Source organism: Podarcis tiliguerta, assembly GCF_965153285.1.
Source record: "Podarcis tiliguerta genome assembly, chromosome: 12".
Taxonomy (NCBI): domain Eukaryota; kingdom Metazoa; phylum Chordata; class Lepidosauria; order Squamata; family Lacertidae; genus Podarcis; species Podarcis tiliguerta.
This window is the reverse complement of record NC_139545.1, coordinates 28911602-28937039: the sequence shown is the minus strand read 5'-3', so window position 1 is coordinate 28937039 and position 25438 is coordinate 28911602. Positions and strand designations below refer to the sequence as shown.

The 25438-nt window shown below is 42.2% G+C and overlaps 1 protein-coding gene across 6 annotated transcripts in view; it reads right to left on the bottom strand.

The window, feature by feature from the left end:
• The window catches only part of DGKB (diacylglycerol kinase beta), a 323351-nt gene that overhangs the window by 2145 nt on the left and 295768 nt on the right, over positions 1–25438 (bottom strand). For all 6 annotated transcript variants that reach the window (XM_083405386.1, XM_083405389.1, XM_083405387.1 and 3 more), the window contains 2 exons: positions 10199–10319; positions 8301–8361 (listed from right to left, as the gene is read on the bottom strand). In XM_083405386.1, coding sequence (XP_083261512.1) covers positions 8301–8361; positions 10199–10319 — 182 coding nt within the window. The remainder of the gene's footprint in view (positions 1–8300; positions 8362–10198; positions 10320–25438) is intronic.

Below are 25438 nucleotides of genomic sequence, written 5' to 3'. Positions count from 1 at the left end.
GGAGGCACAGCGCATTTTCCCACTGTCCCCGGACCTGGTCTGCAGGCGGGCTGTGGGGAGAAGAGCGCTTCTCCCCGCTGCCTGCCCCGCAAGCTCCGGGGACAGCGGGGAGGCGCAGCGCGTCTTCCCACTGTCCCCAGACCTGGTCTGCAGGCGGGCGGTGGGGAGAAGAGCGCTTCTCCCCGCTGCCTGCCCCGCAAGCTCCGGGGACAGCGGGGAGGCGCAGCGCGTCTTCCCACTGTCCCCGGACCTGGTCTGCAGGCGGGCGGTGGGGAGAAGAGCGCTTCTCCCCACTGCCGGCCCCACAAGCGCCTGGGGGAAAAATAATTCCCCCCCCTTTATTTCCCCCCCAAAAAACCTGGTGCGTCCTATGGGCCGGTGCGTCCTATGGGGCGAAAAATACGGTATAAGGGACCAGGGTGTTCTGACCCAAGGAAATGTAAATGCTGCAGAAGGCTACATACCTGCTGCTGTGTTCATGGCTACACTGACTAGGGTAGCCATGGGCCCATATTTTATCCTACCTACTGCTGGATATAGGAGATAATTCCCTCCACAGCTTGCTGTTTCTGCCACCCGCTGTATGGCAGCTCTATGAGCAGAAGCCATATCTACTGTGCTTTGCTCTGCCGCTAGATCAGACTGATAATGATTTTTTTGTACACATCACGAATTAAAAATAAGACACTTGATTACAGTAGCATGCCTTATTTATACTTCTCCTAATCGCATTGTTCATTGCTCTTAACGTGAACTTCAATGCTGAATTTCAAAATAACCATTAGGAATTAAAGTCAAAAGGCAACTTACTAAAAAGGTCAAAAATGATGGAGTAGCATTCTAATTTGTTAATTAATTGATAGTAAAATCAAATCAAATATTGAAAGGCCTGTTTAAAACACCATGAAAGACTGCTTTATAGCTACTCATTTTGATTTCTTTGATATAAAACTAGAAATCACCTTAAATGAGACAACCTTAACGTAGATTATGTCTCCAATTTTCTCTAATTCAAGTCTAAATTAGAGAAGACATTTTATGAATGTATGCTATGCTCAAAGCTAATTGAAAGCAATTATCAAAGTGGCATTTTGTCTGTGACTTTAAGATACATTGTAAGATAATAAATGATTCTCATTATGTAATAAAAAGGTCACATCTTGCCTTTGGGCTAGTGACGCTAACAGTTTTTCAAAAGCTATCTGGGACATTTTCTTTAGTGAACTACGACTAATACAAGAACCATCACTTATTAAATATCAGTTGTCATCTGCACAGTATCCACATCACAAATGAGTATTTCTTTCAAAAAGAAACACCGCCTCATTAAAACTGGCAAAAAATATATCTCTTAAAGTGCATACCTGACATTTTCAAGCTAAAATGAATATCCTTCACTTGTCATTCACTAATAGTAATGTGTGTGTGGTGGTGGTGGGGGAGTATACTGAGAGGACAGGCTCATTAAAATAGGGAACAGCCCGCTTCTTGGGGTGGAAATTTACTTTACAATCAAAAGAGACAGAAATGTAAAAAATTCAACAGGATAAGTGGGTTTTATTTAACTCTTCTAGAATCCTAGCTTACTCTTCCCTATGGTAACATATGTGAAATTGTGTGCATAACTCTACCAGAATCGCTAAAATAAAAAAAGGCTTCAGGCAACATTCATTTGTAATTCCTGCAAATTCACCCAATTAGGCACCCTTTAGGGTATTAGTGGCTACATATTTCCTCACAATATACCAAGCAGAAAGCAGCCACCAAGGTACAGCACATAATGAATTTGGTATTAGAAACTGACACCACCAGCTTCTGGAACCTTAGTGTATCAAACTAGGTATATTAATAATTCTTCCCATACCAAGAATGAAACTTCTAGGCTGTTGTTCCACGTTGTGAGCTATTAAGAGATTTGTAACACCCTTAAACTGGAAATGGATTACCTGTCTATATAGCAACAAGAAACTCTAAGGAAAGTCAACAGTTCTTACCAGTACAGTCTAAAATAGAAGACTTTTATGCATCACATTTCAAAGCAGGAGCGTCCACACATTACATTCAACGAGTGTACGATTTGTGTACCTAATTACCATATTTTTTGCTCTATAACACACACCTGACCATAATACGCACATAGTTTTTAGAGGAGGAAAACAAGAAAAAAAAATCTGAATGAAACAGGGGATGTATAATTTTTGTGCTTCATGCTGTGGCCACAGACATGTGATTTGACGGTGAGTTTGGGGTAGCCCAATGCAAAAATCCTGAGAATCCATGTGGATCTGTGCTTTGTAACCACGTTTTTGCACCATTGTGGCCCCAGGCAACAGTGGGTGCGTGATTTTTTCGGTGCAGGCTGTAGCCATGGACATGCTATGTGATCTGATGGTGAATTTGGGGTGACCCAATGCAAAGATCCTGAGGATCCATGTGGATCCGTGCTTTGTAACCACGTTTTAAGTGGGGAGGGAAGGAAAAACACAGAAGGGACAAAGAGCACGAGAGAGGTGTGCAGCTGGCTAACAATGCAGGAGAGGGGTTTAACAGGAGGGAGGAAAGGAAGGCAAAAGTTTTTCCCCACCCACCCAAGCCAGCCCCCCCCCCCTCTCCCACCTGCATATTTTCCGGCTGCCTGCGAGTCCCTAGAATGCTGGGCGCAGCAGCAGCAGCACAGAGAGGTGGCTGTCGGCTGCGCTCCTAGACGACGGAACCTGAGCCAGGTGGGCTGGAGCCTGCACGCAGTGTGACTAGGAAGGAATTAGAAGGAAGGACGTGATCCTTTCCTTTCCCCTCTGCTTGCCAGGAGGGCAGGGGCTGCTCTTTGCTCTTTGTTGCTTTGAGCAAACACAGCAACCAAAAACAGAAGAGGGTGGGCAGTAAGACCCCGAGGCAGAATGCAGGAAAGCAGCAGCTTCCTCTCTACAGCTTTCCCTCCTCCGTGTGATCTGATTTTTGCCTGATTTTTGCATCTGCACTCGGGCCAGTCAGCTCCAGGGACCACACATTCGCTCAATAACACGCACAGACCATTTCCCCTTACTTTTTAGGAGAAGAAATGTGAGTGTTATAGAGAGAAAAATACGGTAGTTGAGCTATACAAATCAACTTGCTTATTGCCTGAGCATGGGAGCCCCCCCCCCGATCCTCCATCTCTCCAGGATTCAAGTACCAGTTACTGACCTTCATCCAATCCATCACTGTGTTCAGATACCCTTCCAGAGCTTTCACAGCCTCTCCTGATTCAGATGTTATGGCAGGCATAGGCAAACTCGGACCTCCAGATGTTTTGGGACTACAACTTCCATCATCCCTGACCTGTTAGCTAGGGATGATGGGAGTTGTAGTCCCAAAACATCTGGAGGGCCGAGTTTGCCTATGCCAGTGTTATGGAAAAACAGAGCTGTGTTATCCCTGACCACTGGCCATGCTGGCTAGGGCAATTGATATCCAATAACATGTGGAAGGCTATAGATTCTCTACTCCTGTTTTAATACATCTGCACAATAGTTGCTTCTGCCATTAAGCAGAGGTCCCAAGAGGAGCATAGTGGGAAGAGTCCTAATGAGGATCTGTGTCTGCTTTCAGAGCTTAGAAGAAAAAGGAGTAAAAAGCTGACGCTGCCAAAATTACTTTTTCTACCCGCTGTTAAACCCATGGAGATGTATTCTCCCTAGACAGTGTTGAATCTAGGAGTTCCACGAAACACAACAATGCACCAACAGCATCAGATTAAAGCTAATGCTAGAGGTCTTCTTTAAAGGAAGGTTTTGGACCAACTTCCCTGTGAAAGAGGGGCAAGGCATGCCTCCCTCTGGAAGGAGTCTCAGAAGCTTAGGCACAGCCAATGGAAAAGGCCTTCTCCCTGCTCTCAACCAAGCCATATTGCGGTTGGGTCACCTCCAGTCCTTCAGGTAACCTGGTCCTAAACAATTTAGGGTTTTAAAGCTCATCACCTTTAAAAGGTGAATTGGTCCCAGAAAAAAAAAAAATTGAAGCCAGCACAGCTTTAATATGCTTTTATATGTGACTCCTATTAACAATCTGGCCACTGCGTTCTGAACCAACAGCTCCAGGAGTTTGGTACTAGTAGTAGACTTAAATATAGACCAAACATACAATAAGTTTTCAAATCACATCAGCATATCTTGCTTTGCACTCTGCATAACGTTGGTCTTGCCCTATGAACCGCCTCAATGGTTTTATATATATAAGGCTGTTCTCTTAAAACAATTTCTCAGCAATAGCATTGCACCCACTGAAATTAAATCTAATTAGTTTGGCATTAATTAAGCTCTAATAATATACTCTAGTATCACTCCTAAGTAGTGTGATCCGTTTCCCCTTCACACAGGTAAATTGGAAAACATGGTAGTGTCATCATAATTTTTAAACACACTGAGAAAATGACAGAGCTGCAAAATTAAAATAAATGATTAATGACATTTTTTTCATGTTTTATACTAATAGGTATTGCTGAGGTTTTAAATTAATAAAGCTGTCAACCTCAGGGTTGTTACAGGATCCAGCACAGAACCAAAATGGAAATTATGTATTCCACAGACACCTACAGATGACACTTTGGAATATTTTAAATTTTAATTAGTAGGTGCAATTGTTTCACCCCTCCCCCCACCTTTAAACCACTACAAATTAATTGGCAATTAGTCACAACTAATTCTTTTCTTAACAATCTGAACGGGAGAGGTAGGTGCATTACATCTCAGCATAGTTGTCTAAGGTGCAGAAAGCACACATGCAGTAAATTGCATTGTCAATTATATGAAGGGGGAGGGGAGGAAGGACCTGTTGTGAAATTAAAAAAAATTATGCATAGGTAAACAAAAATAATGTATGCACTGTGCGGTGCGGGACGACGACGACAACACAAAAATAATACCCAACCACATCAGCCCTCAAATGTATGCAGATTAGAGAAGTTCCTACCTAAAGAAGATAGACAAGTTTGAATATTAACAGGTGTTGGGCTGAAAAATGTCCTCTGGTTTCTCAGCAGTTTTTCTTCCTCTGTGAAACAAGCTTCCATTTTTGGCCTACTTCTCAGCCACTGGGAGATTTTGAGATTATTCCATGACTACAAAGCACCGTGTGTGTGTGTGTGTGTGTGTGTGTTTCCGTGTTTCCCCTTACAGGTAAACATTCCTCCAGTGCTCTCTGCAGCCTTCCTGGCTGCCCATTCTTCCTGATATGAAAAAGCCCCATGTGAGGAATTACGTCACAGAATCATAGAATTAGAAGGTACCCCAAGGGTCATCTAGTCCAACCCTCTGCAATGCAGGAATCTCAGCTAAAGATTGGTCAAGCATGTCTTATTTTTGAGAAACCCATGCTGGGTCTAAATAACCACAGCATCCTTTTCTAAATGCTCACAGACAGACAGATGAATTATCTATTCTAGGATCTTCCCTGGTATCGATGTCAAGATCACTGGTCGGTAGTTATCTGGGTCTTCCTTTCCCTCTTTTTGAAGATGGGGACAACATTTGCCGGCCTCCAGTCTGTAGGGACCTCACCTGTTCTCCAAGTATTCTCAAAGATAATAGACAAAGGTTCTGAAATTACATTTGCAAGCTCCTTTAGTACCCTTGGATGCAGCTCATCAGGCCCTGGAGATTTGAATTCCTTTAAAGTAGCTAGGTGTTCCTAGCTGCAGCTCCCTCCTTACATCATTTCTTCTGTCATCACCAGGTTGGGCATCACTTTGCTTTTGGGTGAAGACAGAGGCAAAGTAAGTGTTGAGTAGAATCATAGAATCATAGAGTTGGAAGAGACCACAAGGGCCATCAAGTCCAACCCCCTGCCAAGCAGGAAACACCATCAGAGCACTCCTGACATATGGTTGTCAAGCCTCTGCTTAAAGACCTCCAAAGAAGGAGACTCCACCACACTCCTTGGCAGCAAATTCCACTGTCAAACAGCTCTTACTGTCAGGAAGTTCTTCCTAATGTTTAGGTGGAATCTTCTTTCTTGTAGTTTGGATCCATTGCTCCGTGTCCGCTTCTCTGGAGCAGCATAAAGCAACCTTTCTCCCTCCTCTATGTGACATCCTTTTATATATTTGAACATGGCTATCATATCACCCCTTAACCTCCTCTTCTCCAGGCTAAACATGCCCAGCTCCCTTAGCCGTTCCTCATAAGGCATCGTTTCCAGGCCTTTGACCATTTTGGTTTCCCTCCTCTGGACACGTTCCAGTTTGTCAGTGTCCTTCTTGAACTGTGGTGCCCAGAACTGGACACAGTACTCCAGGTGAGGTCTGACCAGAGTTCTGCCCTTTCTCTGTCACCCAATAGGATTTCTCCATGTTCCCCACGCAGAGGACCTACAACTTACTTGTTCCAGTGGCGTAGCGTGGGGGGTGCAGGGGGGGCTGGCCGCACCGGGCGCAAATCCGGGGGTTAGGGTTAGGGGGCGCAAATCCACGGATTAGGGGGCGCAAATCCACGGGTTAGGGGGTGCCAATTACTTGCCTTGCCCCGGGTGCTGACAACCCACGCTACGCCACTGACTTGTTCTTCCTCTTATTTTTGACGTAGCTGAAGTGACCTTTTAAAAAAAAAAAAATTTTAACCTCTCTTGCAAGCCTCAGCTCATTCTGAGCTTTAGCCAGCCTGAGTTCCCCCTGCAGTTGTTGGCTACTCATTTATACTCCTCCTTCGTGATTTCCCCTTTCTTCCATTTCTTATACATGGCCTTCTTAACTCTCAGCTCATCTGTAACTGGTTTCCTTAGATGCCTCCCACTTTTCTTTCTTGTTGGTATTGTCTGCATTTGGGCCTTCAATATTTCTCCTTTTAGAAACTCCCATCCTTCTTGGGCTTCAAGAAGTATCCCCATCATATAACCGCCCTCCTCAAAATGGTTACCTACAATTTGCCTTTGGTGAATGGGGTGAAGTATTCATTTTGGTCCACCTAAACCACATGATTTTTTTCCAGATGTGCTTCTAATATGCTCACCAGTGTAAGTGTTTTTTGTATATACTCAGCAAGCTTCATCTCCTCCCAGGTGATTTCCAAGCAAAGTACTTAAAAATAAATAAAATTAAAGCCCTTAACACTATGGAAACAGGGTGCTAGAAGTATTCTCTGTGTCCAGGTGAAACCCAGCAGCTGAAATAGTCTTTAGAGGCCCTTCTTTGTCTGCTCCTACCTGCAGAGATTAGGTGGGTGGCTAATGGAGAAAGGGTATTTTCTGTGGTTGCACCCAAACAATGGAAATCCCCATTGGGAAATTGTCCAGTCGTTCTGGCATGATATAGGTGGAAAGACGATGGGAGAACCTCAGTGCAAAAAGGGGGGTATTCCCGGCTGTGAAACGCCTCAGGATCCGACCGAAGCAGCACCAAGTCACTCCAAAATTAAGATATTAAAACATAAGCTAAGCTTCCCAGGAATATGACTTGATATCATAATAAGATCAGAATAAGAAAAGAGGGAAGCAAGGGATCTATTGTTTATGCCAAAAAACAGAAGCACGAGGAAGGGAAAAGGAGGTCCACCTCAGTGCGGCTTTTTAAAACTGTGGCTAAAGAACTTTATGAAAAGAAATTAATAATAAAGAAATTAAAGCATACCAAACAGCCAAAGCAATTCTGTTATTAGCAATGTTGGCCGTGGTAATTTTAATAATGATGGTGACGATGATGATACAAAGAAGTCAGGTACAGTATAATATATGGAATAGCTATAAGGCTGTAATCCTGCATCTTGTTACCTGAAATAAGCCTCACTGAACTCAATGGGTCTGGCTTTCAAGTAGACATGTATAGGATTACTCTGAGGTATCTAAACCACTTCCCCCATTTCTTCCCAAGTAAGCACACTAAGAAAGAGAAGCATCTCCTCCCATTTTCCTCTGCGCTATAATTAAATTTCCTCAATTATTTAATTAGTGCCTGTTGAAGTCTTTCCAGTGCTTTGAATGGGTCTGCATAAAATCAATAAAAAGGTTGATGGGCCAGAAATATTCAACTTATTTGAACATATTCTTGTTAGAAAGAGCAAAACCAAAAGCATATGTATAGTGAGTTCATACATAAGGAAGTAATGCATATATGGGTGGGGGGGGGGAGAGGGAGCGAGGAAGGGAGATATACTGAAATCTGTGTGTAAGACTGCAGGATCGCATCCAAGTTCTTTAATGAAATAATCTAGGGTTGGTTACACTACAAGACTGAGGAAATAATGCAATACTTCATTTTGTACAATATTACAGACTGTCATTGTGATACTTATATTTTTATGTTTTATTACATATACTTATCAAGACACACTTACTGTACAAGGTGTTTGCATCCATGGCTCCCCATCAATCTGCATAGGCAGAGACTTGCTTGTCCTAGAGCAAAACAGTTACAGGACGTACAGTTTCTTAAGAAAATACAGTGTATGTTCTAAACAGACAGCATGTCCCCATATTCCACCCAGAGGCACTCTAAGGTCTGTATGTGACATGGGGAGAATTGGCCATCTGATTGTTTCATCAGGTCTCCATACTGTAAGCTGGCATACCCTTGAAAGCATTCCAGAAGTGAGCTAAAAACATACGTTGGGCTCACCACTTCCAGACATGATGAGATAATCATCTGACCCACTTTGCTACTTAAGCTGATTTTACTATATCAAAAGTGAGTCAGAATGGCCTGGGTGTCGTACAAGAAAAACCCAAATCAAATTAAGACTGCTGAAATTGTGGAGGGAAATTCATGACATACTTCGTGCAGTAAAACATGGACAATAACAATTTATTATGTATCCTAAATTATGACTAGTAGATTATTGACCTAGGAGGATATCCAAGTAGTTGATATTTTATTACGATTTATGTCCAAATACTTGTTAGTTCCCCCAAATGCAAAGCTCCAAATGTTAATAACATCATAATGGAGAAAATTGGGCACAGGAATGTTTTTGCTACTAATATTTTGGGGCTCTTAGAAAAAACGTCTTAAAGAAGGAGGAAGAGGAGGGGGGACCTTTTCTTTTTGGTTTCTCCTCTCTCACCCCCCCCCTTTTTATTTGCTGTTTCCTCCATTCCTAACCAAATGGGCATTCAAGCCCCATGAAGCATGCTCAGTCCTCATTGGTTTCCTTCCCTGAACATTTGTTTATAAAAAGGTAAAGGGACCCCTGACCATTAGGTCCAGTCGTGGCCGACTCTGGGGTTGCGGCACTCATCTTGCTTTATTGATCGAAGGAGCCAGTGTACAGCTTCTGGGTCATGTGGCCAGCATGACTAAGCTGCTTCTGGCAAACCAGAGCAGCGCACGGAAATGCTGTTTGCCTTCCCACCGGAGTGGTACCTATTTATCTACTTGCACTTGGACGTGCTTTCAAACTGCTAGGTTGGCAGGAGCAGGGACCGAGCAATGGAGCACACCCAGTCACGGGGATTTGAACTGCCGGCCTTCTGATCGGCAAGTCCTAGGCTCTGTGGTTTAACCCACAGCGTCACCCGCATCCCGAACATTTGTTTATACAAAATGTGGGTCCTCGCCCAAGGCTGTTGATATCTCCATTCCTGTGCATGGATGAGGCCATTTTATCTATATAAGGATATAAGGAGAATGTGTTTGCTAATATTAAACAATGGCACAGAAGCAAAATGTAGTGTTTAGTCCACTGGAAAAGTAAATGCAAATGGTCTGAGAAATGGTTTTATACCACCAGAGTTTCTGAAGATTTATGCTAGGTAGTGGTCTGAATATCCCCCCTGCCATGTTCCAAGTGACAATCTGGACAGGACAATTATGCAAGGATGGAATGAAGGAACTGTGCTTCCAATATATAAGAAAAGTGAAAAGACCGACCCAACAAATTATAGGCTGATCTCTTTGTTGTCAGGAGTGAGCAAATTATTATTATGCTAGGATTATTATTATTATTATGAAGGATTTGGCTGAGCCAACAAGCATACTGGCCCAGAAGCAAATAGGGTTTCCAAGAGGGAAATCCAACCATTGCTTCCTAATTTCCAGCAGTGAATGGAATGATGTCCATTCACAGCCATTTTGCATTAAGCCACACCCTGCGCCCCGTAGTAGCTACTTATGACTAGTGCCCCCATCAAAATGTGCCCACTGGTCCAAAGAAGTTGGTGATCCCTGCTTTAATATTGTTCTGTCCAACCAGTAAATTCACAACCCTACTTTTGCAGAGGAAAATGTAGTTCCTACCTGATGATAACCGATGAGCATTGAGCAAGACGTCTCCCAGCACTTTTCAGCCCAGTGTATATTTGACCCATCTCCATGGCTCCCTCCAGACCAACCACTTCCATCAGCTGATCACTCAGATCTGAAAACAAAAGCACAACACTTAGAACAGAGGAAGAAGCCATGGAGGATAGGCATCGCTGCTGCCCAGAACACCAGCTGCTCATCTCGTTCTTCTCCTCTCACCAGCGATCCCTAAAAATGTGCAGTTGAAAACATTGTTTTGTATTACTAAAGTTGCAGGAAAGAGAGAATGTTTCTAGGTTTTGGAGACTGTTTTTTTTTTTTTTTTTGTAATCTCATGCTCAGGCCCCTGCATTGAGTAAAAGTTCTTACATACTCTCAAGCTCTTTAATATATGTAAAACTAAAATTATCAATGTCTTTATGCACTATCCACAATATAATGGCTCCCTGTTCTTATAAATCTCCCCCAAAACATGGGGGCTCCATGTTCTTATGGCCTCCTCTGCAAAGAAAACTCTCCTGCCCTTCCCCCCCTCTGTGATGGAAACAGCTGTGTTCACATTGTTCTGCAGAGTTGTCAATTGTATGCTTAAAAAATAATAAAAAGGTAAAGGTGCTATTTTTCAATTTTTGTCAAAAAGCAACTATGAAAGACAGGATCATTATTTTTGCTAAGTGGAGACACGAGCTTGTGACAATATCAGATCTTAATAACTTCTTGCCACAATTTTATGCCACGTTGTTTCTCAATAAGACCAGGGTGGCAGAACGATCCATTGTCACATGTGTGATTCTTTTATTAGAAATATTTTGTCTTGGAACATTGAAACATGTCAACTGAAAGGGAAAACCCCAGACAAACTAAAACCAAAAGCAGTTTTTAGAAAAGCTATTTCCACTGATCATAAGAAACCATAAGAGAGAGAAAATATGTTCAGACTTTTCAAAATAGGTGTAAAGCTTAAATATTAATACAATACCCTAGGCTGGGAAACTGCCTGAAGTGGAAGTAAGAGAAACGGGCCCAAAATGTTGATGCATTGGATGATGAAGGCACTAGCCTCTGGGAACTCATGCAACCTTGCAGCCTTTTCCATGAAAAGAGTGGATGATGAGCCCAACATTAGGCTGGTAATGGTAAAAAAGGTAAAGGACCCCTGGACGGTTAAGTCCAGTCAAAGGCGACTATGGGGTTGCAGCGCTCATCTCGCTTTCAGGCCGAGGGAGCCGGCGTTTGTCCACAGACAGCTTTCCAGGTCATGTGGCAAGCATAACTAAACCACTACTAGCGCAATGGAACACTGTGATGGAAACCAGAGTGCACAGAAATGCCATGGAATGATCACAGTACACTATAATGTGCCTCACTGCACTCCATTTTCTATATGTGGAGGAAGTAGAACGTGGTCTTACGGTCCAGGCCTATGCATGTTTGATCAAAAGCAAGTCCCACTGAATTCTGTAGGATTAGCTCCCAAGTATGCATAGTATTGCAGCTGTACATTGCAATGTCAAATGCGTTTATTCTGGATGAAGTCCCACTGAGTGCAAGTGGACTTACGAATGCAGTCTGACAGTATGATCATTTAAGGTGCTCTTTGTCTATTTTGGTAACTAACACACACACACACACACACACAGAGAGAGAGAGAGAGAGAGAGAGAGAGATGCTCTCACAGAATTTGAAAATTATTAACTTTTTCTTTTTAAAAAAGCTAGTAGACATCATTGATTACTCAGATTTGTTGCCAGGAACAGATGGACAAGGAGCAGGAACATTTTACTTCAGTTCTAGATGCCTAAATACCCCTGCTTCATAGATTAGTTGTTAATATCAATTTTAATGGGAAATGTTATTTCCAGGAATGATAGAACAAACATCAACCACAAACGTGTCACACAAGTGCGAATTTGGGGTTATTGCACTTAGTCAAGTACATATATAAGTCATACAAACATATGACATGTAAATGCTAATACACTTTCTTATATCTTTAAATATCTATGCTAGTTCAGTGGCAGTATTTCTCTTCCTCCAACCCTGCAGTGCTAGTGGGATCTGGTTAAAGTTCACTTTGTGACTGATGAATGGAAATCAGTAGACCCAAGGAACTTGGAACTTCTGAACAAGCACTATTCACTCTTTAATGAGGTCATTAAAGCATATCTATTTAGCACAGCAATGGAAGAACTTACCAAAAGTGCAAATTAAATATGCCTTGAACCTTCTCAGGACCAAGTTGTGCACATAGAAACAGAGTTCCATGTGCTAATTGCACCCAAAATTTATTCCCATATGCAGATGAGTCTCTCTCTCTCTCTCAGTTCCTACTGCACAGGTCCAAAGACCCATTAGATTTTATTGCGCTGATCACCTGCTTGCGAGAGTGGGAGAGTAGTACCGGTAAGTCAAGCCCACTTTCCCTCAACAGCTGATTGGTGCTTTCCAAACTGAGCACTGTCTTGCGACTCCTCCCATGCCCCCTATATCCATGCCACACTCCTCAATGGCTCTGTTCCTCACTCTCCCCAAGCGCATTTGCCTAGCATCCTTGAACTATGATGTTCAAGGTTGCTTGCCTTGATGGAGAGAAGTGTGGGTAGGCAAAACCTCTGACTTTTATACAGCTGAAATACAGCCTACTGTACAAACGTAGGAATCACAGTCATTGTTCCACGCACTTATGCCTCTAGCCCTGCCCAGCACTCGCACTCGCACACACACAAACACTCCTTGGCAAGAAGGTTGCCCATTAAGAAATGTAGCCTTTGGGCTGAAAAAGGTTCCCCAATCCTGGTTTAGACTATAAACTTCCCTGTCTTAAGAGAGTGGGGCAAGATTAGGCAATATAATCAGTTCCAGAAAAGGAGGGAGAGACTGATAAATGGGCGATGTGTTTAGAGGGTCATAACCTTCCCCAAAACTATTGCATATCTTCTTTTTGCTGAGATTTTAAAAAAATGTATTTTCATTTTTAAAAATGTAAAAGACAAAACAAGCAGAGAGCAAAACTTAGCACAACATACTCCTACAAAGTGTGCCCACACTCCATTGTTAGTGTAAGTCCAGAGGCAATGGCTCAATACAGACACCCACTGAGTATTATCTTATGATGGCCTTGCATCCTTGAGAGCCTGTTGGCTTTAAGCTGAACTTTGCCCACGACATGAAGACTTTCACTTGTTTTCTGTGCAAATGACCTATCAGACTGTGTGGGAATGTTTGCACAGCTCCATGCTGCTTCTGCCCTCTTCCACAAACCAAACTACTTCACGCCTCTCTTCAGATTAGCACCCTTGGTAAACAAAGCTAGCTCTCATGAGTGACTGCTGATGTCAGCAGCATGCGAATGGCATGTGGAGAGGGGCATCTGACCCTTTGCCCTCGTTCCCAAAGTGTGGGGATGGGGTGGATTGGGCGGGGGAGAGGATGAAGTCACCAGGGAGATTTCCCTTCCATTTCCTCCCATCAGGCTGTCTGAACAATTAAAGGGACAAAGTGAAATCTAAGCAATGCTGCGTTTGTGAATGCTTGTTCCCTTATTGCACTGCCCAAACCAAGATGGTGATAATATGCTGAGGAGCCTCGAGAGCTTTTGAGAAGTCTGTGCTACAAGGCAATACCAGGCCATTGCCTCGAACACTACATTTCAACATTTCCCGGTGAATATAAATCAAGGGACATAAACAAGAGCTGGGGTGGAAAGGAACCCAGTAGTGTTATGATTAGAAGTGGTGATTTACACATGGAGGATTGTTCCCCTATAATAAAGCTGTTTTGTAAATATCCAATTTATCTTGGCCATATATAAACACTTGCAGACCTGGCAAGAGATTGAAAGTCTCTATTAGAATTTGGGGTTACTGCACTTAGTCAAGTACATTTACATAAAAAACATCAACGGTTGGTGGTAAATCTCTCCCTGTTGGCAGTTTGTCTTTATAGAGATGAGGATACAAGGCTTCCTAAATGTAATTAAAGCATGGTAATCATCACACTGGGGGAAAAAAAGTTTGGGTTCTAGCTAAAATATAGCATGGGCTTTTGAGATCTGGCTTACTGCCAGAGCCCTTGGAAACGTGCTGAGTTGAAGGCTCTCCTATTCACCAGTGTCTGCTTTGAGTGCTGCATTAAAAAGAAAGAAAGAAAGAAACCCAAAAGCAGCCCAACCAAAACAACACAGTTTTGCAATATGCAGGAAGGTAGAGACGTTTTCATACACAGAGACAGGAACTGTTGCTGCAGCGAGTGCCAAAGGCATGCTTAACGTCAAAGGTTTGTATGCTTTAAGATGAACTATTGCTAACCGTAACAAAATGTCTCAATGCTTGGATATAAAAATAAATGACCAAATGATGTTGCATTGTCAGCGGTCCAATTTCAGAAAGGAAAGTTTTCAAGTCATTTTGCAGGCACTTGCACAGTATCTGGTGTACATAGAGATGTTTTCCATGCTCACCCCAAAATAAGGTGAAGGTTGAGTTTGCCTCTTGATGACCTCATGACTTGATGCCTACAGAGCTGCTACAGTCACTTGACATTGCCTCATCCTCACTGGTGCACAACACTGTGGGCGGTTCATATGGTGAACCAAGAGACACCGGCTCTTGAGTAACTGACTGATGAGACGTCAAGGAGGTGCGTACATGTGTGAATCACCTCTGGGTTGTGAACTGCAACCTGAGATACAACGGCATATGGCACTGTACCAGCACGGCCATGATTAGAGATGTTGGGAGTTGTGGTCCAACAGAACCTGGGGAAGGCACAGTCTCCCTGTTTCTGGATAAGAATTACCAATATGCCTACAATACAGTCAAGGAGTGAATTCAAAAGTGAGATTAAAAGAACTGGCCCATGGGCTGCAGTTTTCCTCATCCCCAGTATAATAAGTATTAGTTGATCCTGGAGTCTACGGGAAAAGCTTAGTACTGTACTGGTATTTTTCTAATACAAAATGAACTGTAGGGAGTAGGCCTCTGTAAGAGCCCCCACTGTGCTGTCCTGACCTAAACAAAGTGAGGTACTATCACATTGTCTCTGAAAGACCATATTCCCTCTGAAAGACCATATTCCCTCAAACTTGCCTGGGTTTTGCATAGCTGGCAACCTTCCCTTTTTTTGTGGGAAATTCCCTTATTTCAGTGCCGTTTCCCGCTGCTTCACGCTGCTATCCCGGATTGTTAGATATCCCGTAGACTATCTCCGGGACAGGTGAGTCTGCTGATCCCTTATTTTCAAATCTGAAAGTTGACAGCTATGGTTTTGAGATGTTTGAGGGACATCCTGCCACCCTCACAGACACCCTTAGGGACGCGGGAGAGAGCCTTCTTGGTGGCTGCTCCCAGACTTTGGAATTCCCTCACTAGTGAAGCTAGCCTGGGTCTCTCCATGTTATTTTTCCGCCAGCAGGTGAATACAATTTTGTTCCAAGAGGGTTTTGGGATGTTATTTTTCCGCCAGCAGGTGAATACAGTTTTGTTCCAAGAGGGTTTGGGGAACTGGCTACTTTTAATGAAAGGGCTGCTGCCATGCTCTTTTTTATTGCTCTTATTGGTATGGTTTTAATAGATTTCATATATGTACATAGTTTTAATTTTATAAGTATTTGTTTCTTAATGATTGTCCCCCTCCCCGATGTTTCTAGGAGTTCTTATTTTTATTTGTAAGCTGCCTTGAGTCACGTCAGAGAAAAAGGCGGAGTCCAAATAAATTTATAATTATAATAATGATCTTCCATTCTGTCTTCCACACATACATTGGTAAAAGGCGATTCAAAATGTGCTTAAAGTGGCAGATGTAGATTCTAAATATAATCATCTACTCTAACTAGACAGTAAGGGTAGAAAAACAAGAAAAACAGAAGACCTAATTAATTGTGAGAAATTTTAAGAAGCGTTTTCCTTAAGTGTATGTGTGTCCCCTTTAAACAAGCACACTTCCTGATTAATAGTAAAGCATAAAATGAAAAAGAGCTTGGGCATTGAAAGCACTATCCTCTTTCCCTCTGTGAATATAGCATTAAGAACAAATACCAACTTCTAGGGTTCTAACATTTTGAAACAAGGGGTTTCATCTTGCACTTTCAGGAGATCATTATGGAAAACCTTTGGTATACCTTGGGGAAAATGTATTCTCCTTTGACAGCTATTCTTTTAATAGTTGGAAGCATAATTCTGCTTTGAAGCTGGCCATGCACGCAAAAAGGTGCCTATTATTTTAAGCCGTATGTTTTAAAAAAGTTATTTGTTTTAAAAGGATGTTCACCATATTGGTTTTACGGTTCCCTTCATGCAATGGAACAAAAGCCATTCTATGAAAGGATTCTGAACTTGGACAAACTGTATTAAAAAAAAAAAAAAAACCACTGGGAGGGGGAAGCAAAGTTCTTCTCTGTTTTTATCAAATTTGATTGCTGCAGCTGTTCCCAGTTTCTGTATTTTAAAAATAGCCTTATTCAGTGCCTTGTTGGCTAAAGGCCAGAGTATCATTAGAACATGATGTACAGAAAAACCTCTATTCAGTTACAGATACAGAAATATATTTAAGATCAGTGGGGGTCATCTGAAGCAAACACTTGTAAAGGGAAAATGGAATTTTAATGTGCTCAGACCATTCGCTGCTTTTAGCTGGATATTTAAGAAATTCAAACCTGATATCTTCCTGTTTGTCCGGGCGATATCAGATTGCTGCACATCATGCACAAACAATATGAACAAATCAGGGCCGTTTCCACTAACAGAAATAGATCTTGTTCTCAGATTACTTCTAACAGTTTTGGCATTTACTTCAAATGGTTTCTAGTAACATTATACATTTCAGTGGTCTATAAACATGCCCTTACCTAGAAAAGAAAAGATACTGGAACCGAGAAAGCTGAATCAATGCAATCTGCATCTGAGTTGTGCATCTTGTAAAATTGCACATCTCACACAGTATTCACAAGAATAAAAAACAAGCCACAATTAAGGATTTCAATTAAGCCCCCTCCCCCACTCACCACCCATAAATACTCCATTTATCAATGTTATTTCCCTACCCTTTCCCACCAAGGAAAACATTTAAGGATGTGAAGATATCTCAGTGCCTTATGCTTTTGTGTTTTTACCCATATTTCCTAGGACCGTTCTTCCTGGTCAAGCCCAATTCATGCACAAAAGCAAATGAGTTGCTTCCTAGGGGAAGAAGAAAAACCGTACCCATTCCTGCTGTAAGCAAGGGTGGAGGCACCCTCGTTGGCTTAGATCTTTTCAACCCTACAATCTAGGACCACTTGCTGTTTTCAAAGGAGTTCATATGCCTGCACCTTTATCAAGGTGACGGCTGGGGTTAATGGCAAGGAGAGATTGTTAATGGAGAGAAACAAGCGGCGCCGGCATCAAAATTTGGCAGGGAGCATCCTCTTCACCGCCGAACAGGAGTGCTCCTGTTTAGAGTTCTAGCCAGCTAGTCAGTCATGCCTTCCCCCTCCAAGATACCATACAGTATACACTGTTAGAAACTGAAGGATTTTACTCCTCTTTCACCAGTTTTTCATTTCCCCCTTTTTCAACTTAAACACAACATTCCATGGCTACTTGGGGGCGGCTATCCCTGCTAGGTTTTCCTTTTGAAGGACACTTGTACTTTTGCAAATCCAGCATACTGCTACCCTCCCTCCGGTTTCTCAGCAGCTCCACTTTGGCTGAATTTCTGTCGGCACTCAACACCGGCATTTGCTGTTAGAGGGATGGACTGCTGATAGGTAATTATAAATGTGAGATGAACCAGAGTAATAAAAACTTCAGAGTGCACAAATAAACGTGTTTCGGTTCTCAGGCATTTGGTTAAATGGAAACTAAGGTCACATGTTGCAGTTGTCATGAGGATTAGTATCCCCAAGGAGAACGGGCAGATGGAGAAACTTAAAAGGTGCACATTATACATTTCTGAAGTTTAATGATGCTACCGTGACACAATTCTATATACGATATAGAAAAGACATGAAAAGTCAGATTCCCCATACATACATATTACAGTGGTACCTCAGGTTAAGTACTTAATTCGTTCCGGAGGTCCGTTCTTAACCTGAAACTGTTCTTAACCTGAGGCACCACTTTAGCTAATGGGGCCTCCCACTGCCGCCGCACAATTTCTGTTCTCATCCTGAAGCAAAGTTCTTAACCCGAGGTACTGGGTTAGCGGAGTCTGTAACTGAAGCATATGTAACCTGAAGCGTATGTAACCCGAGGTACCACTGTATTATTATTATTAAATTTCTATACCACCCTATACTTGCAGGTCTCTTATCTTCCTCTCCCCTCAGACAATTAGATGTATCTGTAGGTGGCTTATGTTCTCTAAGTGCACTAAACACTACCCATCCCTCCACAAGGCAACTGTTTCAAATTTTTAAGCCAGGCCTGATGGCTAAAGACTCATCTGGTCCAGCATCCTATTCTCACAATGGCCAGTTAGATATCTGTGGGAAGCCTGCAAGTAAGACATGAAGTCAATAGCACTCTTCTCACCTGTGATTCCCAGCAACTGGTATAATATATGCAGCTCTTCAATATAAATGTTTCCAGAGCATCTCATATGGAGAAGAGAGGAGAGCCTCTCAGGCCTCCTTCCTTGACCAACAACAGCCCTGCAGTGCTGCCAGTTGGGTCTTCTTACCCAATAGGTGCTGTCACCACCACTTTATTTTTTTTGGGGGGGGGTCACGTTCAGCCCCAGAAGTAATGGGGAAACTGGGGAGAAACCAGTTAATTGTTAAATCCTGGGATCATCACACCTTCCTCCAGTCAATCCCTTGCAATTGAGACATAGCATAAAGCCAACTCTCCAGCCCTCTTCTTCTCCTGAGAACAGGGCAAATTCCTGGCTTGACCCTCTCTGGTCTTAGACTTCGGACATGTGGGTTCCTGAATCTTGAGGGTGCCAACTGCACAGTGACTCCACTACAGTGGTACCTCGGGTTACATACGCTTCAGGTTACATACGCTTCAGGTTACACACTCCGCTAACCCAGAAATAGTGCTTCAGGTTAAGAACTTTGCTTCAGGATAAGAACAGAAAACGGGCTCCTGCGGCGCAGCAGCAGCAGGAGGCCCCCATTAGCTAAAGTGGTGCTTCAGGTTAAGAACAGTTTCAGTTTAAGAACAGACCTCCAGAACGAATTAAGTACTTAACCTGAGGTACCACTGTACTCCCAATTGTGAAATTTTGTTAGGAATAACAGGGGGGAGTCCAAGAATTGGGGCCCCAAGATTGAGAAAGGCTACTATAGAGTATCAAGGAACCATTGGGGATATGCTCTGACACATACTCTGTCCAGGAGGCATGTAAAATGCAGAGCACACATACGCCAACTTGAATCTTTCTGTTGGGGCAAGCCAGATGCATTCCTTTTGTTCAGACGCACATTATAGTCAGGCAAATGCACTTGAGGTGAACATGCGACAGGACAGTGGCTGTGGGAGCTTTGGAGAGTCTTGCGGTGCAGGCAGAAAGGCCTGGAGGGCTTCATTCATCTCCCAGGACTGTGGTTTCCCACCCTGAGCAGCGGACACTGGACTGTTCAGAAAGCTTCTGTTGGACAGTCCTGCGCAGATGCCATAGTGACAAAGAGAACCAGTTAGCATGTTGGACTAGGACCTGAAAGACCACGGTTCAAATTCCCACTGGGCCCTGAAGCTCAATAAACTAATTAGTGAGGGTTGTTGTGGGGATTAATTGAGCAGGGAGAGATCTATGCATGCTACCTTCAGCTCCTTGGAGAAAAAGTTGGGATATCAATGCAACAAACAAACAGTCCATTAATGGTCAGGATGGTGGTCTTTTACATGCATATGGTACGGTTCTTTTGTGCTTCACAGAGAAGCAGACCCCACATCTGACAAACACTTTCATAGGCTACAGCCACATCAAAATCTGTGCAAGTTGTTACAAATGTGTGAACATTCAAGCAAGGTGGGGGACGAGATGCTGCCTAAATTTCTAAGATCTCTCTGAGATTGCAAACAATCCACATCACAAACTCTGACAGCACCAATAGCTGCTCGAGGGAAACTGTATAGGAAATAATTCTGAAACCTGACAAGGCTCAAAATCTGATTGGCAAAAACAGGGGTTTTGTTCCAACAATTCAGCTTTAATAGAAATACAGTGGTACCTCTGGTTACGAACTTCATTCGTTCCGGAGGTCTGTTCTTAACCTGAAACCGTTCTTAACCTGACGTACCACTTTAGCTAATGAGGCCTCCCACTGCCGCCAGAGCACGATTTCTGTTCTCATCCTGAGGTAAAGTTCTTAACTCAAGGTACTACTTCCGGGTTAGCGGAGTCTGTAACCCGAGGTGTTTGTAACCCGAGGAACCACTGTATATGAAATAAGCCACATGGGCACATTACCAAAGAGGCATACTTCTCCAAACTGGGATAACAAAGTGGGGAGGGGGATATTTTTTCCTCCATGAGGAGAAAAGTATCATACAGAGAGGAAAAACAGCAGATAGGGCAAATCCAACACCCATGTGAAGTCACCCTAAATTATGCTAACGAGTAAAGTTTGGGTGAAAGTGTCTGATTTGCATATCTATGTTCATAAGGAGGGAGGGGGAAAACCTGGTGGCAGGATTCTGTAGCCCCCTGCTGATAAGAGTGAATGGAAAAGATTGCTTGATCATATTTGGCAAGAATCCTTTTTTAACAAAATATTGAAATAATTGACACAGAGGGCTGTACTTTAGGCTTAAATGCATGCTTCAATGGGGCTATTTATGTGCTTAAAGTTAAGTATGCGGACGAGTGCTTTTCTGCGCCGTATTTGTATTTCAAGGGCTCAGATGAGAAAATAGAGGCCTTTAAAATAATGCTTCTTGTAAATCAAGACAACAGATAGAGTGGCTTTAGTGCAAACCCAAAGGGTGCTTTGCAACTCACACTGTGACTATGTATGATGTGCGCAGTATAATATTTTCCCCTTCCAAAAGCATAAGTCATCTATACATAGGAAAGCAACAGGGACATTTTAACCTCTCCTTCTTACAAAAAAAGGGGGGAGCCCCCTAGTCTCGACACTAAGTCCAGAAGTGCAGGAGATAACTTGCAACACTTTGAAAAGAATGAAAGGAAGTGAATGATGCAGGTGCACTAATAAATGGGTGGTCTCTGGATTACAGTATTTATGTGTGCTGTGTTTGAGCTAAACATCAACTTAAATGTTACACATACAAAGTAGCACAACAAGAACATCTGTGTTGGGGGGACGAAACTGGCATGGCTGACACCTCCAGTGCCAGGTGCAAAGGAAATGTCAGGGCAGCTTGAGAAATCTTGACAGCAAGCATCTGTGTACATCAGATTAGCTCCTACACTCCTAGCCCCATCCTATGCATTGGAGTATTTTATACATCTGGCCCTGGATTATGTGATAAATTTCATTCATCCCGGTGCTGGCTCTCAGTTTGAAGATGGAAGTCACACAATTCCCCCTCCCCACCAACAATCTGTATCATCTTTGATCTGCTTGGATGAGGGTAGCTTTGCATAAACAAACAGCCTCCTTCAATACAGCTATCAGTTAATAAATCACAGGCTGTGTTTTCAGAGGCTTCTTTGTAGTGAGCTCTAGAACTAGAGTTTTACATGACAGACTTAAAATTCAAAATTTGAGAAGCCTTTCCCGAGTAAAGTCACTGCTGGCTGGTAGAACAAGAATGCTTTTAAGTCCCTCTAGTTTCAGTGGGACTGACCCACTAGTAAACTTATTTAGGATTGCAGATGTTTCTCTCAATTTCTCATTTTCCCAACCTTAAGTTCAGTTTTCTCCATCAGTTTGGGTATTTTTTTAAAAAAAAAAAAAATTCATGAAAATTCATCAGTGTTTTAGACAGATTTCTCCTAATATACATAAATTTGTATGCAATTTTGTCTCACTTGCAATTTTTTACAAATCAATCCCCCCTAACATAATGCATTTTAGTATGTTATTTTCATGAATATATGCATTTTAAAGCACACTTTAGCACAATTACTTGGCTGGATAACTTCACTTCCCCATTCAGAAAAGTGAAAATTTAAAAGGATACTTGAGTGTTTCTTTTTGTATCGCTTTGGAAAGCAAACATCAGGGAGTTTCACCTTTAAATATGAACCGAATTGAATTTCTCCCTCCTCCTTTAAGAGGACTAAGGATATTCAGAACCATGGAATGATGGAGAATAAAAAGAAAAAAGAAAATGGAAAAGGCAGAGAGAAAGAGAAATGGAATGGAGTATCCTAGACAAACAGGACTTTTTTGTTGTTGTTTGGCAATACAAGTTGCAAGCAACTTGCCCAATCCAGATTGAGACCTCAACAGGGAACAAAGGATTAAAACTTACTGTCCCCCAAACTAGGGTCTGGATCTGGATCAGGGGTTCTTGTATGGGATGAGAAATCCACAATGTCCCCTGCTCCCAGCTGGACTCAAAAGCGACAAGGTTTTGCTAATAATATGCAAAAAATGATCCTTTATAGATTACACCATTTGGATAAAATCTGTACGTCCATTTCTACTAACATCCACGAAAGGTTCCTACTGATATCACTGGCAGGTTAGACACTCATAGGCGATGTAAGACCTTTCTTCCACACACTTCCTTCAGGTTTATTACCAGAGCGCCTGATTCACTAGAATGATGAAGTAAGAAACTTTCATCTGTGCCGACTACACCACAGAAACCATTAAATAACTATCAAGTTCAGCGCCAGAAATATATATATGAGAAGAGACCCAAATGATTCTATTGCTGTGTTTGTGTAAAAGTTGCATTATGATTGTTTATACTGTAATCACGTCCTCTAACGAAAAACAGTTTTATTCTCTTGACAACTGAATTTTCAACTGCCCATCCTCCAGCATTTTCCCCCCTAACACGAATAGCACAGAGCAAAACTACACACTGAGGAATGTGCTGTTACATCTTCAGTTTTTCCTTTATTAATTACATTGCCAGGGCAAGTGGGGGAAGAAAGAGTTATCAATTCTTAGAGAGAGAGAAGTTCCCATTGACACCAATGCAAACTGTTAAATCTGCTGGTAGCCATGTGCACTGGGTGTGGATTTAGGCTGGGGAGGGAAAGGACGAATTTCTTCTCCCCACATGCTGCATTCCTGATAAGAATCAGAAGCCCTTACAAAATTAATTAAATGGGTGGAGGGAAAGACACAGCTGAATGCTATGTAGAAAAAGTGTGTTTGTGTGTGTGTGAATGAAATTACTGACCCAAATAATCTAAATATTTCATATTTTAAATGCATTACACCCATATTAAAAGAAATTGATAAACACTAAATAATGATATATGAAAAATTATGAAAGGCTGGTTTTAAATGAAAAGTGCTCTTGCAAATTTTAATTCCTTGTTTTTCATCTTTTTTTCTTGTTACTTGGATTTTTAAAGCCAGACTCCTCCATTATTTTCTGACCTGAAATGAAGCACCATCTGGTGTGAGCATGTTGAGATTCGACGTAAATGAAATGTAGCTGTTTTTCTTGATAAGGTTTTAAAACTTATAGGTATTCAATTAAACTTTTTATTTTAAATACTTTTCTTTTAACAAATATGCTGCAGTTTAAGAAATAATGCAAGTCCCCATAATCAGAATGATACACCATTAACCTATTTAATATTTCAGTTCCAGAAATCTGAACTTAAGTTGGGACTGGGAGTATCACTGCATCTACGTTATCTGCCCTATATTATGTGAAATGTGCCACACCTAAATCCACTGAAAGCCAGCATGGTATAGAGTTGTACTTAGGCTAAGGAAACCTGGGTTCAAAGCACCATTCAGCCCTGATGCTCATTGGGTTATCTTAGGCCAGCCACTACATCTCTGACTAATCCAGTGGTAGCCAATGAGTTGCCCAGAAGTTGTTAGACTACAGCTCCATGATCCCTGACTATTGGCCATGCTGGCTGAGGCTGATGGGATAGGGCCCAACAACATCTGGGGACAGACGGACGGGGACCATGCTGTCTACTCCAGACCTAACCAATCTTTCCCAAATCGCTGCCCTCCAGATTTTTTGGACTCCAACAGCATCATGAGGGTACCAAGTTGGGGAAGGCCAGTTTAATCAAACTCACAGCAATGCTGTGTATAGTATGGTACATATAATTTGGTATGGTATGTGTATAGTACGGTACATATGGTACCTTGGTCTTGGAGCAAGAGTGAGATAAAAATGAATGGTTTCAGGTGCTTTTAACTATGTATGAACAGACTGTATGGCCTTGTACATACATAAATAACCACAAAACAGTACCAGCTGCTGTGCTACACATGAAAAACATGAAGCCTTGATCATATGGAGGACACAGATTAATTTCAGGCTTGTCTCATGCTTGTGCTGCTGCAGAATGCACACAAATTCATTGGGGTTTGTGGTGGTATGTGGCACTGGGTATATTGTGTTGTGTGTGTAACAGCTCAAGTTTCACTGGTTGCATTGTGCATGGATGCATTGCGGGATGTAAAAATCTAGCTCTCCTCTTGCCTACAAACACTTGTACTGCAATTAATCAGTCTTTTAAGGTGCTTTGTGGGACTGTGTTGTGTTTACTTCAGTAGCCTAAAATGGCAACTCCTCTGGATTGGAGTAGAAAAGTTGGTCATTAATGGGCAATTGTATCACTCTGGTTTAAAATAGGCTTCAATTTGTCCCTACTTCATAAGGGAGTAGCAATGGTAATAACAATGTTAACAAATTTATTGCTTCTTCCATCTGGGGAACTTGGTGTTCTTTATTTTGTGATGAATGTTGAAATTCTAGGCAGGTAGCCAACACAGAGCCTTGATGCCATTGATGCCTGTAGTTTTCCTTTTTTTACAAAAAAAGCTACAACAAAAAATACCATCTAATTGCTGCATAATGCCCACATGATCATTCTGTATAGACTCACTTTCATAGCTCGTTCATCTTCCTTTCCTACCAGTTCTGTTGACTGAAACCTCAGGGCCAACGGATCATGATCCCAAAGTACAGTTCAGTATGCAATTAAGTGGCCATGCCATTGATTAATCTTAGTGCCCTCCTTGGCACATTTAACCAAGCTGTGTAAAAGCTTTTGAAAGCCAGACAGCAAAAGCACGATAGAATGTCAGCCCAACCTGATAAATTTGGAATACGGGCATGTGGTAAACTAATCAAACAATTGCTTCACCATGGGCTTAATTTCAGCGTAAAATACTCACAGTCC